The 14,597-nt window shown below is 39.9% G+C and overlaps 3 protein-coding genes across 4 annotated transcripts; 1 reads left to right on the plus strand and 2 right to left on the minus strand.

Moving 5' to 3' along the window:
- Positions 1–337: 337 nt before the first annotated feature.
- gatad1 (GATA zinc finger domain containing 1) lies at positions 338–2,447 on the minus strand. Its single transcript, XM_047605215.1, has 5 exons — positions 1,958–2,447; positions 1,273–1,395; positions 1,132–1,191; positions 835–1,018; positions 338–752 (listed from the first exon to the last, which is right to left on the minus strand). The coding sequence occupies exons 1-5, from the start codon at positions 2,135–2,137 to the stop codon at positions 562–564; spliced, it is 738 nt and encodes a 245-aa protein (XP_047461171.1). The 5' UTR covers positions 2,138–2,447; the 3' UTR covers positions 338–561.
- Positions 2,448–3,764: 1,317 nt separating this feature from the next.
- Positions 3,765–6,427, plus strand: chrac1 (chromatin accessibility complex subunit 1). Its single transcript, XM_047605889.1, has 3 exons — positions 3,765–4,016; positions 4,199–4,325; positions 5,399–6,427. The coding sequence occupies exons 1-3, from the start codon at positions 3,858–3,860 to the stop codon at positions 5,476–5,478; spliced, it is 366 nt and encodes a 121-aa protein (XP_047461845.1). The 5' UTR covers positions 3,765–3,857; the 3' UTR covers positions 5,479–6,427.
- Positions 6,428–6,629: 202 nt separating this feature from the next.
- On the minus strand, positions 6,630–10,091 carry si:ch211-57n23.1. Of its 2 annotated transcripts, XM_047605888.1 has the most exons (4): positions 10,011–10,085; positions 9,814–9,882; positions 8,587–9,130; positions 6,630–6,946 (listed from the first exon to the last, which is right to left on the minus strand). In XM_047605888.1, the coding sequence occupies exons 3-4, from the start codon at positions 9,117–9,119 to the stop codon at positions 6,805–6,807; spliced, it is 675 nt and encodes a 224-aa protein (XP_047461844.1). In that variant the 5' UTR covers positions 9,120–9,130; positions 9,814–9,882; positions 10,011–10,085; the 3' UTR covers positions 6,630–6,804. The 2 variants fall into 2 exon arrangements, with proteins under 2 accessions (XP_047461844.1, XP_047461843.1); XM_047605887.1 differs by having other exon boundaries at positions 9,814–10,091.
- Positions 10,092–14,597: the final 4,506 nt, after the last annotated feature.

The raw sequence follows: 14,597 nt of genomic DNA on the forward strand, positions 1-14,597 counted from the left end.
GCATTACGTGCTATTGTTCGTCTCAAATTTAAATTATTAAATGTATTATTTATACAGTTGTCATAATTTCTTAGCTCGTACTTTAATAACTTTAATATTTTTTATTGCGATTTATACTTTATATAAAAAGCCAATTCTGTATATTTTTCTAAAAATTCCTACAATGTTTTAAATGATCCTTATATATTTGATTGAATGTTACACTTGCAGAGGACTCATCTTCATTTTAGTCTTTTAAAAACAAACAACACTGTCTAAAATCATAATGGCAATGGCTTAATTCTGTGAAATAATCTAAAAAGACCAATAACAGCAACAATAATTAGCACAGGCAAAATTTGTGAAAGTTATCTTTTTTGTTTATTAACAAATACAAAAGTAATATTCCAATATCTCAGGTGTGTAAACACCCAATTTTAAAAGAAATTACACATAGTTTATTTTGTAACAACTTACATTTTGAAGGAATGTCTGCGCTTGACAGCCATTTTTGTTTTCATTATATTACATAAATGTACATTCATCTGTTCAGTAACAGAATGAGTCCATATCACCGTCCTGTTAACTGCTGCCACTGACAGCGTCTTTGACAGTGAGGGCCGGTGTGGACCCTATGTGAGTCCAGATGTAGCCTTTTTCTGGTCGTATAGGGATAGTTGGGAACGGGGAGCTACGTGACTTGAAATACTCAGAGGGGGCGTGGCACACAAACTCCAGGTACTCCATCTTTCTGGGCAGATCCTCCTCTGGGCCTAATAAAAAAACACATGTCTCTTAAAAAAAGAACCAAACTAAATGGGGTGCAAAACTTTATGATTGTGTATGATTACTCACCAACAATGTAAGTCCCTGGATCGAACTGGTTCTTTGGGCTTGCCTGTGTAGGAATAAGCCAGGTCAGTGCTGCACTCTTCTCACAGTACTGGTCCTGCACAAAGCCCCGTATCTGAGCGTAGTACGGCTTCCCATCTTCCTCGTCTATTACCTTAATCACATCTCCTGTCTGGTAGTACACGCCCTGTGGATACAGTACATAAACAGTTGGAGTCCTCTTCTCACGTACGTCGCCAAGAAGGAAGTCAAGGCAGAAGTGCAAGAAATTCAAACAAAAATTATGCTGATATACCATACCTTATAAAATACAGATTCTGATGAGATGATTGTTGCTACAGATTCCGGTGCTTTGATTGGCTGCAAAAAAAGAAAAACATACTGGTCAAATTTATTATCTCATGAAGGCAAAGAAATAACTCAAGCGCATGTGTGACTTACATTTTTGAGTTTGAATATGTGTCTCCTTCCCTTTCCTTTTGTGGACACTTTTTTCTCCGAGGCTGGAGCTTTATACTTGGTGCTTCTCAGCCGCGCAGACCTCCTGTGGATCTCCTGCTTGGACTACGGACAAACATACGAGCAGGCGTCAGGCAAGCTGCAGCTCATTCAGAAATACATCCTCAACCAATAATTACCACAGCTGCAAATACCATGTATGAAACATCAGAAATACATAGAATGGGTTTCAGTTGACCTCCATACACAAACATATTCTAAACAATAATTAAAAATAGCTGAAAATCGCATTCTTGAAGCAGAAACCAGCAACAAATTTGCATTTCTTCATAAATTAAACCAATCAATGAACAAATCAGTTTATCTGCTGTCAATTTAGCATGGAGCCTAACTTTGGAAAATATATTACATACATGTATTGTAATGTTCTTGAAAGAGAAATCATGAAAACTTAAAGTGAAGAAAACATCCCCTTATTCCCAATCGTCTCCAGGGGAGTTGTTATTGCCCTTGAACGCCGTTATCTGCAAACGGGGCAGCTGCAGCATTCATATTTCACATTCATTGCCTTCCTATCTAAAATATAGCCAAAACACAAGCATCAGCGTCGAGGTGTGTCTACAATAAACAGGCTTTCTTCAAGAAGCAGTTTCTCCTTGTATCTCACCTGCTTTCCGCCGCCATTGCTGGGCTGTATGATGGAGGACACGGAGGGTCCTGATGTTCCGCCGATGCTGCTCTTCCCTGTGCAGTTGTTGCAGAGGATTTCTCCCAGGTTTCCTTTCTTCCACATCGAGGAAGAGTTCGTCTTGCACACCGCGCAGCATGGCTTCAAACCCAGCGGCATCGTTAAGGGGCAGAAAACGACGCCAGCGTACGTAGAGATGAACACAACAATGTGATGAAGCTGCTCCGTCGGCTCCTGCTCACTGTTTATTATCAATACTGGTGTGAATTCAGCAATGACACCAACAGAAAATCAGATATATCCTCCACCGTGTTGTTTAGGCCGATGTCCGTGACATCAACTTCTTTCAGACAATAAACCAAAAATAAAACAGAAGCCTGGATTGTTTAATTGTGTGGTCAACTTATCGCCATAGCTAGCGCCACCGCTCCCCTTTTTCTTCTTCTTCTTCTTCTGCGCTGACGTCTGACATCAGCTCTTCTTCTGTGGTTAGGATTTGAGTAAAGTCAAGCGCCCCCCACTGGACTAGTGGAGGGCAACACATTTTTGGATGTATGATAAAAGAAAACCCTGACATGTTTAGTCTTTATGTCCATTATGATTAAAACGTTCTGCATCCCCTGTTTATACTATATTGATAGTATTTGACCAAGTTAATGTAATTTTACTAAGTTCTCTTTCTGTATTTTTGTTTTGTAGAATTAGGACGATGGTATTGTAGATACGAAAATTATGACCAGCATTCATCTTGGCTGTTTATGGATATCTTATATAGTAAATACACAACAACAAGCTTTAAACATCTACATCGACAGTAGACTCCAGTTTCCTTCATGTGCATTAATATTATTGTTAAACAGCTGCATCTTCATTAGTTAAGTTGGATGTGAGAACCAATAGATAACAATACTTTATTGAGCCAGATAAAAATCCACTATTTATTCAATATACACTTCGGATTGTTTAAAATGGATATTTATTAAATTGCCCCATGAGTGATAACTAGTAAAAATGTGTAATAAAATGTTCCCATCACATTTGTTGTTTTCTGTAGATTTTAAGCTAAACCTGGGCAAAATTATAATACAGCAGGAAAAAGCAACACACAACAACAACTACAGCTTGTAATATAATAGCGTAATAACCTATAAATAACGCCAGATTTTTCTCAGCTCAGAGAAGTACATTATGAACATGTTTACGTTTAATGAACTATCCTTTTAAAAAATGGAAGTGCATTTTATTTTTATTTATTAATTTTTTTACTGCCATCTACTGTTCTGCATCTCACTGTTGTGTTATGTCCGTGACTGTGACTAGATTGACGCGACCCCTGGTGGAAATTTTTCAACAGATGCCAATTCTATTGAAAATTTGTTCTTAATGACTTGTAATTTTCATATTCAAAATCAATCAGACTTTTACTGCGGACTGAATGTGAATGTCTCATTACCCTTTTGCACATCGTACTTTACCTACCTCATTTCCAAATTTGCACCCAAATATATATATAAGTATATATTGTGTATAATGTTCAGTCATTGCAATACTAATTTTTGCACTACTCATGACCAGGTGTGTGTTCTTGTTTATTTTATTTGTATATTTATTCCATTTGTTTATCCTACGTTACCTAAATCTTCAACTAAGCTTTTCCACTCGGTCTTGTATCGTTGTTGCCTGCTATAAATAAAGTTTTCTGAATCTCAATCTGAATCATATGACACATATAAATTGTTTTCAGGTAAAGCGCCTCTTCTCCAGCAGGTGGCGGTGTCCCGACGTAAAGTCCGCCAAACGCAGCTACCGACGAAGAAGAAAACATGCGTCACCGTTCAAAACAATACTTGAAGTTCCGCCTGTATCGCGCCGCGTCCTCATGAAGATGTCTCAGAATAATCCCGACAAAGACGACCAGACGTCAGGCAACAAAAAGACGATCTCTCTGCCCATCTCCAGGGTCAGGCTGATCATGAAGAGCTCCCCGGACGTGTCCAGCATCAACCAGGACGCTCTCTTCCTCACCACCAAAGCCACAGTAAGCAGCAGCTTCTACGCCGACCCGTGGCTTCAGTGAGCTGTGCTAATTTATCGGCTCATCCATCTGCTGCTGCTGCTAACACGGGCTAACACCCCGCGGGCTCCTCGGCTCGCTGTAAATGATCGTGTTTGCAGTTTGAGTGTCTGGTGAGTTGCTGACTTGTCTTGTGTTGCTTGCAGGAGCTGTTCGTCCAGCACTTGGCTCTGTCGTCCTTTAACAACGGCTCCGGGAAAGAAACCAACTCTCTGTCGTACAGCGACCTGGCTAACACCGCAGAGGACACTGAGACTTTCCACTTTCTCACAGGTGAGTCCCACCATCACAATGAACCATGAGCTCAAGTGACCAGAGCTTGAGTTAAACTATAGTTATACTATTCACAGTTAAAGCTGCTACTTTAAACACCTAATCAATATTATCAGATGAATACGTTCATAATTTAAATCATGTTACTGTTTTTCCCTTTGCCTTTCTCTGTTTCATATATTGTTTAATTGAACATCTTATTTTGGACTGGACTGAACATACTATTGACAATGAATGAACTGATTATTTGGAAATGGTTGGAAATGGTGTGATCTACAAAATGACCACAAAGTTTAATCAGCAGTTTTCTCTCAACAAAAAGGAACAACCTAACGCTAAAGTAGGAACTGGATCAGTTCATACTATAGGAGCATTGGATACTTATGAGTTTAATACAAATGCATAATTTGTTAGCCAATCCAGACATTTCTCTATTTCTGTAAACAATTGGATTGCTTTACTACATTATATTGTATTACAATTAATGTACAATTATTTTGTACTGCTATAGATCATTTACCTCTACTCAGTTTTTAGTTAAACATCATTGAAATACCTTTATTATTTATCCAGGTCATAATAATGTAAATATATAGACACTTAACACTGTGTCACCAGATCCGGCGATAGATGGTGACTTATCAGTCATTCATTTAAATATAAAGCAAACTTTGAATTTATAAATCCACGTGGATGCTATTTTGTCAATAAAACCATTGATTGTCATGTACTGTTAATTAATCCTGATAAAAGTTCTACATTCTTTTGCTGAACAAATGATAGTTTAGTACTTTAGTACAATAATCAACAAGAAGACTAAAATACTCATGTTATTATGTGAGTCCATGGTAGCTGACCAGCCTCTGTAAGGTTCCTTTCACTCTGAATTATTGTCTCAACCATGCACCATTTATGGAAACATATTCAGGGTTTAGTTTCGTAGCACATAATTGTTTTTGGCCAAATGGGAATGTTCTTGACAGTGGGAATGGAATTGCACCTCTTACCAAAAAAATAAATGTAGTAACATACAGTGACTCTGACACTGTGTCGTGGTGTTTTTTTTCTGACAGATATCCTACCTAAGAAGATCTTGGCTCGAGATTACCTCAAAACCTTGGAGCAAATGCAAGAAGAGGAAGCCGATTTATAAAAAGGGAGCTCAGGATGAATTTCCTGCTTGGGCAGATGTTATCACACGTACACATCCTGCCTGTCACTGAGAGCAAAGTGACTGTCAGTGGAGACGCTCTGTGAACTTTCTTAGTGCTTTTAAACACACTGAGTTCACCTGTAGGCCTTTTGAAAGAAAGGGGACATGGATCTGAAACAGGAAACCACGATGAGAACTTTGAGACCGACTTTAGACTCGACAGCGTTCTAGAAGAGCGTAGAGGTCGTACTATAAATCCATGATAAATAGTTGATGCCTGCAAAGTAAATTTGTAACAAATGCTCAAAGAAAGCAGCCGTAGCTGTATTTTCGTTCAGGCTTTGTGTAAGTACTCTTGAGTGGAGTTTTAAAGAATTATGCAAACAAGTGTTTGCATTTGATTTGTACACACAGACTGTCTTCAAAGGTTTTCTGGTAGCAGTGTCTTGCATTTTTTTCATCCTCACTATCAGGACGTGTGAAATGTTTCCCCTTAGCTTTCAGGCCCGTACAGGCTCACTCCACGTGAAAGACCAAGGCTTATAAACCCATTCCACACAGCTGGAGCACAGATGTCTCAACTCCTGAGTTGCTATTCCCTTTCAAATATGGCTGACCTTGTTTAACAGATGCTGTCAAACATCAAATTTAAAGTAAATCTGCTGTTGTTACTGATTATACACAGTACTGTATTTTTTTTATTTTTATTTTTTTTAAGATATGGTCACATTGAACTGTGAGTAGGTTGTCATAATACTTGAAATAGGTTTTTTTTTCTCCAGCATAAATACAAAGCTTATTAATATGCTGTTGGTGTCCAAAATTAACACTCAGCGCAACAGATGTGAATATTTAAAATGTATACAGTTTGGAAAGCATCCTCCTCTCTTATATCTACAAATTTGTGGTTTAGATTTGATATTAAAATAAAGAGTTGTGCTGTAAGATATGCGGCGTATTGGCGTGTGTTAAAGAACTTGTTTCTTCTTTCCAAGCTTCAAAAGTGTCCTGTGGTTTTACAAGAAGTTTCGTGTGACCATGAAATCTCCATGTGGAACATGTTTCCAGGCAGGTCATATAAAACTCAATTTTACTGCATTGTGATCGTCAAACGTCCCTGATTATATGAGCTTTACTCAAACGCTGCTCAATCCAGGTTACACGTTTTATTTTGATAGGTGTCGTGTTAAAATAATAAGGTGCATATCAAGTGTGTTTTGTTCTCGTGGTACAATAATCCTGAGCATGCATGCGCTGGCTACGGTGTTGCTTAAGACATTCATTTATAAATACAGTTAAAACAAGACGTCGGTTTCGCCACCTCTGTCACTGGTGGATGAGTTTGCTGAGTCGAAGCTGCATGTTGAGCAGAGTTTGCTCTAAAGTGGAAAACTGCTTCTCCAGGTGGTTTGCCACGTGCTCTCTGACGTCTATGGCGTCCCTCGCGTTGGCAAGATGCTCCTTCATGCTGGAGAGGACGACAAACAAGTAAACAAATCTAAGGTCAATTCACAAAACCGACGTGTTCTCGCATCTGAAAGGATTAAGTTGAATGTTGCAGCTTTAATAGCGGAACGCTCTCTCAGCCAGATGTCTCGACAAATGAGTGTTGGAAAATACTTGAAATGACTCAGCTTGTCTGGAAGGGGTTTCCACTCGTTACTTGGCCCTGTGTTACATTTTTACATTTGGGCCATAGGAGGCTTCCAGAGCCCTGGCTCCCACAGCTGGCCTTCGTCTGCTAGTGCACCACTTTTTTAATTTTATGGCTGCAGGTTTCGTGGCACGTGGTTACAAGGGAACTGATTTTTGACTGAAAAGTAATGCCCGGGCCTCCTACGAGGATTATAGGGAAACGATTTGGAAAGAAAAAGGGGGTCAAAGTGAGCAAGCCAGTGGTGTGGGTTGTTTTTGGGGATTGTAGTGTCTGTCTGTCCACTGCTTTGGTCCAGACTCAAAAACTCCTAAATGGGTCACGAATACATTTGGCGCAAACGTTAATGATCGTCACGGGATGAATCTGTGCGATGTTAATTATTTCTGAATGTTTCCCTTAAAATCCTGCAAATTAGCTCTGCATCTATTTTTCATTTACCAATGATGGTTCCTGTAACTTCTGTGATGTCTTAGTACTTGCTAAACATCAACAGAGTAGCCTTGTAACTGTGAGCACGTCAGCATGAAAACATTAGCATGAAGTCCTAACCTATTCTGTGAAAAAGTAGCCAACAGATTTAACCTCCTGAGAACCTGCGTCCTCATACGGGGACATTAAGTTTCAGATTTGTGGCAGCTTATTCTGCTTCATTTAAACTTTTATCCTCTTAACTATTAGTTATTAGATATTAGTTTGTGTAAAAAGGTACAAAATCTATACTTATTTAATTTTTGCTTATTAACTTTTCTAGTTTAATATTACAAGCAAATTCTATCAGTAGTAACAAGCTATAACTTCAATAATTAACAATTCTGCTTTTGCACATCAATGTTCAGACATTAAAATTATCAGTTTTATATATTTTCTTTACATATTTGTGACTTTATTATAATATTGAGTGAAATAATCCCTGTGTCCACACATCAGGACATATTTTTTTCTTCCAAAAACTACTTCCTGTCCAAAGACGATGCTTAGTTTTTACAGTTCGTAGGTCCTATTAATGCCAAATAAATAGAAATGGAGAAAAGAAAAATCCATAAAAAACAAAAGTGCAGTTCTCAGGAGGTTAAAGAGCCACCGTTGCTGCTTGTTTTTCTTCTACTTTGGAACAGATTTCCAGAAGAAAAGAAACGTCTCCTGCACAGCTACAATATCATGAAATTGATTTGAATTAATTAACCGAGGCATATCAGTTTAAGTTTATTTATACATACCTTTAAGTTTAGTTTAAGTTTAGAGTTAGAGGAATATATTCTATAGAGCTTGTTTCACTCTTTTCTTACACTGTATTTAGTTAAGAATAGCTGAATATTCATCATTTGGTTATATTTGCCATAAATTGAGGGTAATAAACCTGCTGAGGGTCTTTTTTTTTTAGTATTATAAGACATTCCTCATCCCCATGCATAGACCTGATGAATAAATTGTCCACGTATTTCTATTCTTACCTTGTGTAGACCCCTTGCTCCTTCCCCTCTTTTCTCTTCTCAGCCAGAGAGACAAACACCGTCTCCATGGTCGTTATAGTTTCTACCATGCTCTGGTGGTCTGAGAGGATCCCCTGGACCTCCTCTCTGGCCTGCTGCTCGTAGGACATCCCTCCCTCCTCCACCCCGCTGGAAGTGGACACAGCCTGTAAGGCAGCCCTGTTCTGCAGGACGAGCAGTCGGGACTTGGCAAACTCCTTGGGCCCAGCTATGTTTTCCCAGCAGATTGGAGGGGATGGCGGTAGCCAGAACCGCTGGGTGCAGTTGACCGGGTTTCCTGGGGACTCTGTTACAAAGGGGCTGTCAGCAGGAAAGCTGTGGAGCAGGTGCAGAAAAGATGAACCAGAGCCCCACTCCCAGGCCTCTTGGTCTGGTTCACCTGATGCATCCTCTTCGGAGAAATCGGGTCCTGCATCCTCTGCTGGGGAACAAGCTCCCAACAGGAGACAGCAGGAAAGACAGAGCCAGGCCCGTGTCACTGACTCCTGGAGCATCTCCAAACTGTCTGGAACATGAAGTATCAGACTTAATTAGTCCTCCAGGCGTCATGACAGAAACTGTTATTGTTACTGATACAAAGCTGTTACTGATACTGTCACTCAAAAAAATATCCTCTTGCATTTCCATTTTTTTGCTGTAGAATTAGAAAAATATAGACAACCTTTATTTGTTCCGCATAGGACGATCTGCTAAGTGGAAATAGACTCTTGTTTAGTTCATGTAATCATAAAAATACGTCCATGCATCCATCATTTCTAGACTTAAGTTGTTTGAAGCAGATTTTATAGATCACAAAGTTTACATTGATCATTAGAAGCGTTAACGCCGTCGCTTTAACCTTCCAAAATAAAAGCCAAACAAAGAACAACAAAGAGGAAGAGACTGAAGGCAATATTTTCTAGCTACAACAAAATACGTCATAAAATACAACACGCATTTATGCAACTATGATAAGAGTCCAGTATAAATTCGTGTTTTCTTTCTTCCCATTATTTTTTATTTTTTATTTTTAACGGAAGTTTACTTTAATTTTGGTAGCGTCGTGACCAGCATGCTGGCAAAAGTTTGCCAATTAACGGATCGCTGTGGGAAATACGGAATTCCCGACAATCACAATAACTATAACAAATACGGGTATAATCCTCAATAGTTCTACTGTGAGCTAAGCTCCTGCATAAGTGGTCTTACCTTGCGAAGAAAGCACAGGGACTGAGCGGTGTTTGTGTGTCTGTGTGCAGCGACGTTTCTCTGAGGAGCCTGAGGCCGTCGGAAAAAATGAGTCGTTGGCTGCAGCCTGTTACATGCACTCTGAATCACTTTTTACTGGCCCGGTAACAACAGATTCAGGAGCAAGGATTTTCCCTCAGAGTCTTTTGGAAACTTACCTTGAAGTATGAAAAATGCACTTGTAGTTTATGCCTCCCTATTTAGTGGAAAGAGATAGCGTGTCTTTCTGCAGCCTGTGCCTAAACAGAAGACTATTTCCTTCACTGTAAGATTATCTTCTATGCTGATTTATTCTTTTTGGTTCTTTTTTTTTTCTTTTTGCACAGCTTTTCTTCTCTACAAGTAAAGATTTTGTGAATGGAGTGTTAGACAGAGGAGGAGGAGGAGTGATGCTTCTGGTATTTATGAGCATTTTTACAATGTCTTTAAACAGGCCTGGCTTTAGGTTTGGATTAGGACCAGTTTTAAAGTTAAAACTAATTTACCTGGAAACTCTGCCTGTGTACACTCATCAACTGTTTTAATCACTGTTCTCACATGAATGTTCTACTCACACTGGAGAACAACACACAGCATTTGTATTCTTTAAGTGAGTGTTTAAATTGGCCATGAAATGAATTTATAATGGCCCAAAGCTCTTACCCTGACATAAGCAATGAGGAATGAGACACGTTTTGGCACAAACAGCCGAGGGTGTCGTAATTTGGGGGGGGCGGACAGGACACGAGGCAACGCCATCTGAGAATGAACAGTGGGTTTGAGGATGAGCTGTAGAACATAATAGTGGGGGGACTGAAAAATGTCGTTTCATATCATGCAACAGAACAGCCTATGGCCTTTTAAATAGTTTCAAATAAAAACACAGTTTTCCCTGCTGCCTTGAAATGTAAGTGAACTAAACTCACATGGAGCTCTTCAGCAGGTGAGTAAAGGTCGTCTAACTTGAGAGTTTAATACATTTAGGATATGAATTGGACTCTGTTATAACTCTATTTATCATTTTTGAAGAGTTGTTTTCTCATTAGAAACTTAAAGGTGTGGCTCCAGAGATCTTGTTAAAGAAATATTTAGATGTTTTTTGAGTGAGGTTCAGTGGATTACTTAAAGCAGATGGTGGTCAGTGTGATCACAGTTGTGGGCGGAGCAGAGAGGAGGATCAGCACGAAAACTAAGCAACAAACAGCTGTGGACAGGATCAGCAGCAAAATAGATTTTAGCCTCTAAAAACACATCAATATCAGTTAAAGTGCTCATTTTATTTAGAAAATTATCACAGTTTTACTTTTCTGGTGGGTAATTGAAGGCCAAGTTACCTCCAGACTCCAAAGACAAAAACTTGTTTACCTAGGCATGTTGGATTGAATCTGAATTATTGTGTTAAAACATCAAAATGCACACAACATCATCATCTTCTGTAGGTAAAAACGTATTGACTTATTATTGCCACACTCCAAATAAACCAAGTCGTACCTTTAAAATCTATGTCAGGGGTTTTCAAAGTGTTGCACAGTGAGCCTCCAATAAGAGAACTCAAAAGCAGCCACTCTAACTGGACTTTAACTGGACAACTTAAGTGCACATAAACGCGTTGCTCCGACAAATCTCAGAGTTCTTCTAATCCGACTAAGACAGATAATGAGATTGGAAAATGATTTTCATCGGCCTTAATCAAGTTTAATTAGACAACGTGTGTGCGCATGCTCCACAACCGCTGCTCTGGTCTATGACCCCGGAACAAAACATCCAAGAAAACCTGTCACAGAAGAAGAAGGTAAACAGAGCCAGTAGAAGACCCATCTGAGGGACAGCGTGCATCTTATCTGCACCATAAGTAGCCAAACTTTAAATAATCTGGGTCATACTTCCTCCGCTTTCTGCTCACCACAGACTCTGTGTGTCCTCACTTTCACTCTAGGTAGCCTACTGAAAATCAATCCACTATGCACTTTCGAAAGCACTGTAGTTAACACTGATGGGAATAACGGCGTTAAGATAAACGGCGTTGTTTTTTCAGTAAACTAACTTATTACTATTTCCATCGTTATAACGCCGTTTCTATTACTGGAAATTAAATGGGGTGCGTTACAAACGCTGTCTGTTATCATCCGACTTGGTTCTCAGACAGATTTTTCAATTAAACAAATCAAATGTGTTGACCGTTAATGGAGGCGCATAGGTGAACGGCGGCTTTTTTATATACAGCTTGTATAGCGATCTCCCACACTTTTTAAATGATCATGGCAGCGCTCTGCGTGTTTGACGGGTCCATTCTTCAGGTCATCAACTTTACCTGCAATGTACGCGATGACGCGCGAGGGAGGAAAAAACAGGCACGCAGCTAACAGCACTGAAGGCAAGTCGGGTCGACCCGGGATTTTCGAAAGCGGTATGTCTACAGTTGGGGTCTGAGGTGCAATAAATATTAAAAGTTCTTTGTAAGTATGTGTCTGTGCAATTCTACTCTATGCAACTGGCTTGTGAAACCTGCTAAGAAAAAAAATCCAAATTATTAGACATATTTAAGCTTTTAAAAAGAATAGTAACGAAATAGTTACTTTCCCTGGTAACTAGTTACAGTTATAGTGGTGCAATTTAGTTACTAACTCAGCTACTTACTCCAGAAAGTAACGTGCCAAACACTGCAACTGACATTAGCTAACGTTAGCATCATGATTAAGTGCACACATATGAACTATCAGGGTCCCACAGCTTTCCATCTTTGTACACCTGTTTTATGGCCTGAAGCCATAAATTTCTACATTTTTCTGATCTACATTTTTATCCCTCCCTCTTGAGAAGAGCAGAAAAAATTTTCATCGCGGCAACTTTGTTTTAGTCACGGTGACGTCATTATGGCGTCATGGCGACGGCATGATCTCGGTTTCTCCTGTTGTCATTCATTCATGATGACGTAACCACCTGGCCACTGACGTCATCGTGCCGCCACGGCGGAGTTTGTAAATAGGACCTTTCTCTGACTTGTTTCTCACACCTGTCAAACCCAGTGGCCAGATGATCAGCACACTAGGCTGCAGGAGGAGGCCTCGGCCTCCTCAAGCTCCACCAAGCTGACGCATTATGGTGTAGCTCTCAGCCATTCCAGTGGAAGGCCTTAAGTGGCCCTTATAGTATTCTTATACTATAATACTGGGCATGTTCTCTGTGCCTGCTGGGTTTTCTCAGGTTAGGTTAGGTTAAAGTTACGATTGTAACCTTAACTTAATTGTCATTGTGGTTGTGAATGAGTGTGAGAATTTGTGACTCTTGTTGTGTGTGGGCCCGTTGTGTGGTTGTTGGCTTTGTGGATGAAGCGAGTGTTGGAAGTGTTGGTTGTGCTGGGTTGTGTTCCCAGAGATGGTTGTTGGTGCAGGTGTTGTGTTTTGGTGTGCATGGGTAATGTGTTGGAGATGTTGGTTGTGCGGGGTTGCGTTCCCAGAGGTTAATTGTAAAATTAGTCGTAGAAAGATTTGGTTTTGCTGGTTGTACAGTGTAAATCAGTTCTTCTGTGTGTGTGCCTAGATTACCTGTACCTGCCGCTTCATGGCCTCACGTTTGACTGCTCCCAGAAAGTCTCTGTTGGATTATCCTCAGCAGGTACGTGGATCCACCTATCCAAGCATCCACCAACACTACAATTCCACCTGGACATACACTACCAGACAAAAGTTTGGACACACTTTCTCATTGACCATAGGAGAACACACAGCAGAGATGAAGTATGGTCTGTCTTTATCATGTGAAGCCTTGCCAACAGAGATATAAGAAGAAGTAAAGCAGAACCGTCGAGGTAACTTAGCAACCCCTGAAATGTACAACTAACGTTGCATTATGCATTAGCATTAACATGCAGGGGCGCCACCAGGAATTTTCAGTTCACACGGGAAAATATTATAAAATGGACACATCAAGACTTTTTCACTGCATTACTATAATATTGCAATGCAGTACTAAATATAGTATTGCACACGTGTATGGACGTGTGACGCGTGTCTTGCCTCTAGCTAACGTTGTGAGGTCACAATGTGCCCTGTTCGAGAGGTCGCCACAAATAAAATGCATTATTATTATTATTATTATTATTATTATTATTATGTGACTAACCAGATGCTTACGCTTTTTTTCAGGTTAGTTTTTTTCTCACGCCACGCCTCCCCTGAAGTCCTCTGTCGCCCCCAAGGGGAGGCGCGACTCACACTTGGAAAATCACTGGCATACATGCACATTCCTGGTGGTTTACCTTATAACATGCAATTTTTGCTACCATTTACCTTAAGATGGTAAATTATGAAAACTAATAAAAAATACACGTTCGGCTTTGGGATACAGTGATATTTTTGTCATCTAGAGCCTAGTGGTAAAAACATACATTTTAAACTGAATTAACATGAATTTCCTCTTTGCTCTGCAGCTGTTGGTGGCAGACAGATATTGTTTTCAGGTCCAACTGTTAGGAGACATTGTTTTATTTAGTGTATTCGGTTGTTGTCGTGGGAGATGTCATTGTACTGACGTTTACTGAGGTGCAGTATTTTGTTTTCCCCACAGTGAGTCGCACAGTCATGCTGTGTCATCGCGTTTTGTTTAGGCCACGCCCAGGCTTGCTTATTTTTCTGCGCATGTGAAGTTCGGAGCCCATTCCCTTCATGACTGACAGAAAATGTGAAACATCTTGGTTGTTCTGTCAGGTTATTCCCGGAGTTCAGCGCTGGTGAAGCTACAAAGCTGAACGCCTGCTCAGTCTGAGT

Source organism: Mugil cephalus, chromosome 14 (genome assembly GCF_022458985.1).
Source record: "Mugil cephalus isolate CIBA_MC_2020 chromosome 14, CIBA_Mcephalus_1.1, whole genome shotgun sequence".
NCBI lineage: Eukaryota > Metazoa > Chordata > Actinopteri > Mugiliformes > Mugilidae > Mugil > Mugil cephalus.

What these genes read in the sequence shown, in the direction of transcription:
- si:ch211-57n23.1 (XM_047605887.1), bottom strand. Translation starts at nt 9,119, where the DNA reads ATGCTCCAGGAGTCAGTGACACGGGCCTGGCTCTGTCTTTCCTGCTGT. An exon ending in GAGCAAGGGGTCTACACAAG is followed by an intron (nt 6,947 to 8,586) that starts GTAAGAATAGAA and finishes CGTCCTCTCCAG; the next exon opens with CATGAAGGAGCATCTTGCCA.
- gatad1 (XM_047605215.1), bottom strand. Translation starts at nt 2,137, where the DNA reads ATGCCGCTGGGTTTGAAGCCATGCTGCGCGGTGTGCAAGACGAACTCT. An exon ending in GCAATGGCGGCGGAAAGCAG is followed by an intron (nt 1,396 to 1,957) that starts GTGAGATACAAG and finishes GTTTGTCCGTAG; the next exon opens with TCCAAGCAGGAGATCCACAG. An exon ending in ACATATTCAAACTCAAAAAT is followed by an intron (nt 1,192 to 1,272) that starts GTAAGTCACACA and finishes CTTTTTTTGCAG; the next exon opens with CCAATCAAAGCACCGGAATC.
- chrac1 (XM_047605889.1), top strand. Translation starts at nt 3,858, where the DNA reads ATGAAGATGTCTCAGAATAATCCCGACAAAGACGACCAGACGTCAGGC. An exon ending in TCCTCACCACCAAAGCCACA is followed by an intron (nt 4,017 to 4,198) that starts GTAAGCAGCAGC and finishes TGTTGCTTGCAG; the next exon opens with GAGCTGTTCGTCCAGCACTT. An exon ending in GACTTTCCACTTTCTCACAG is followed by an intron (nt 4,326 to 5,398) that starts GTGAGTCCCACC and finishes TTTTTCTGACAG; the next exon opens with ATATCCTACCTAAGAAGATC.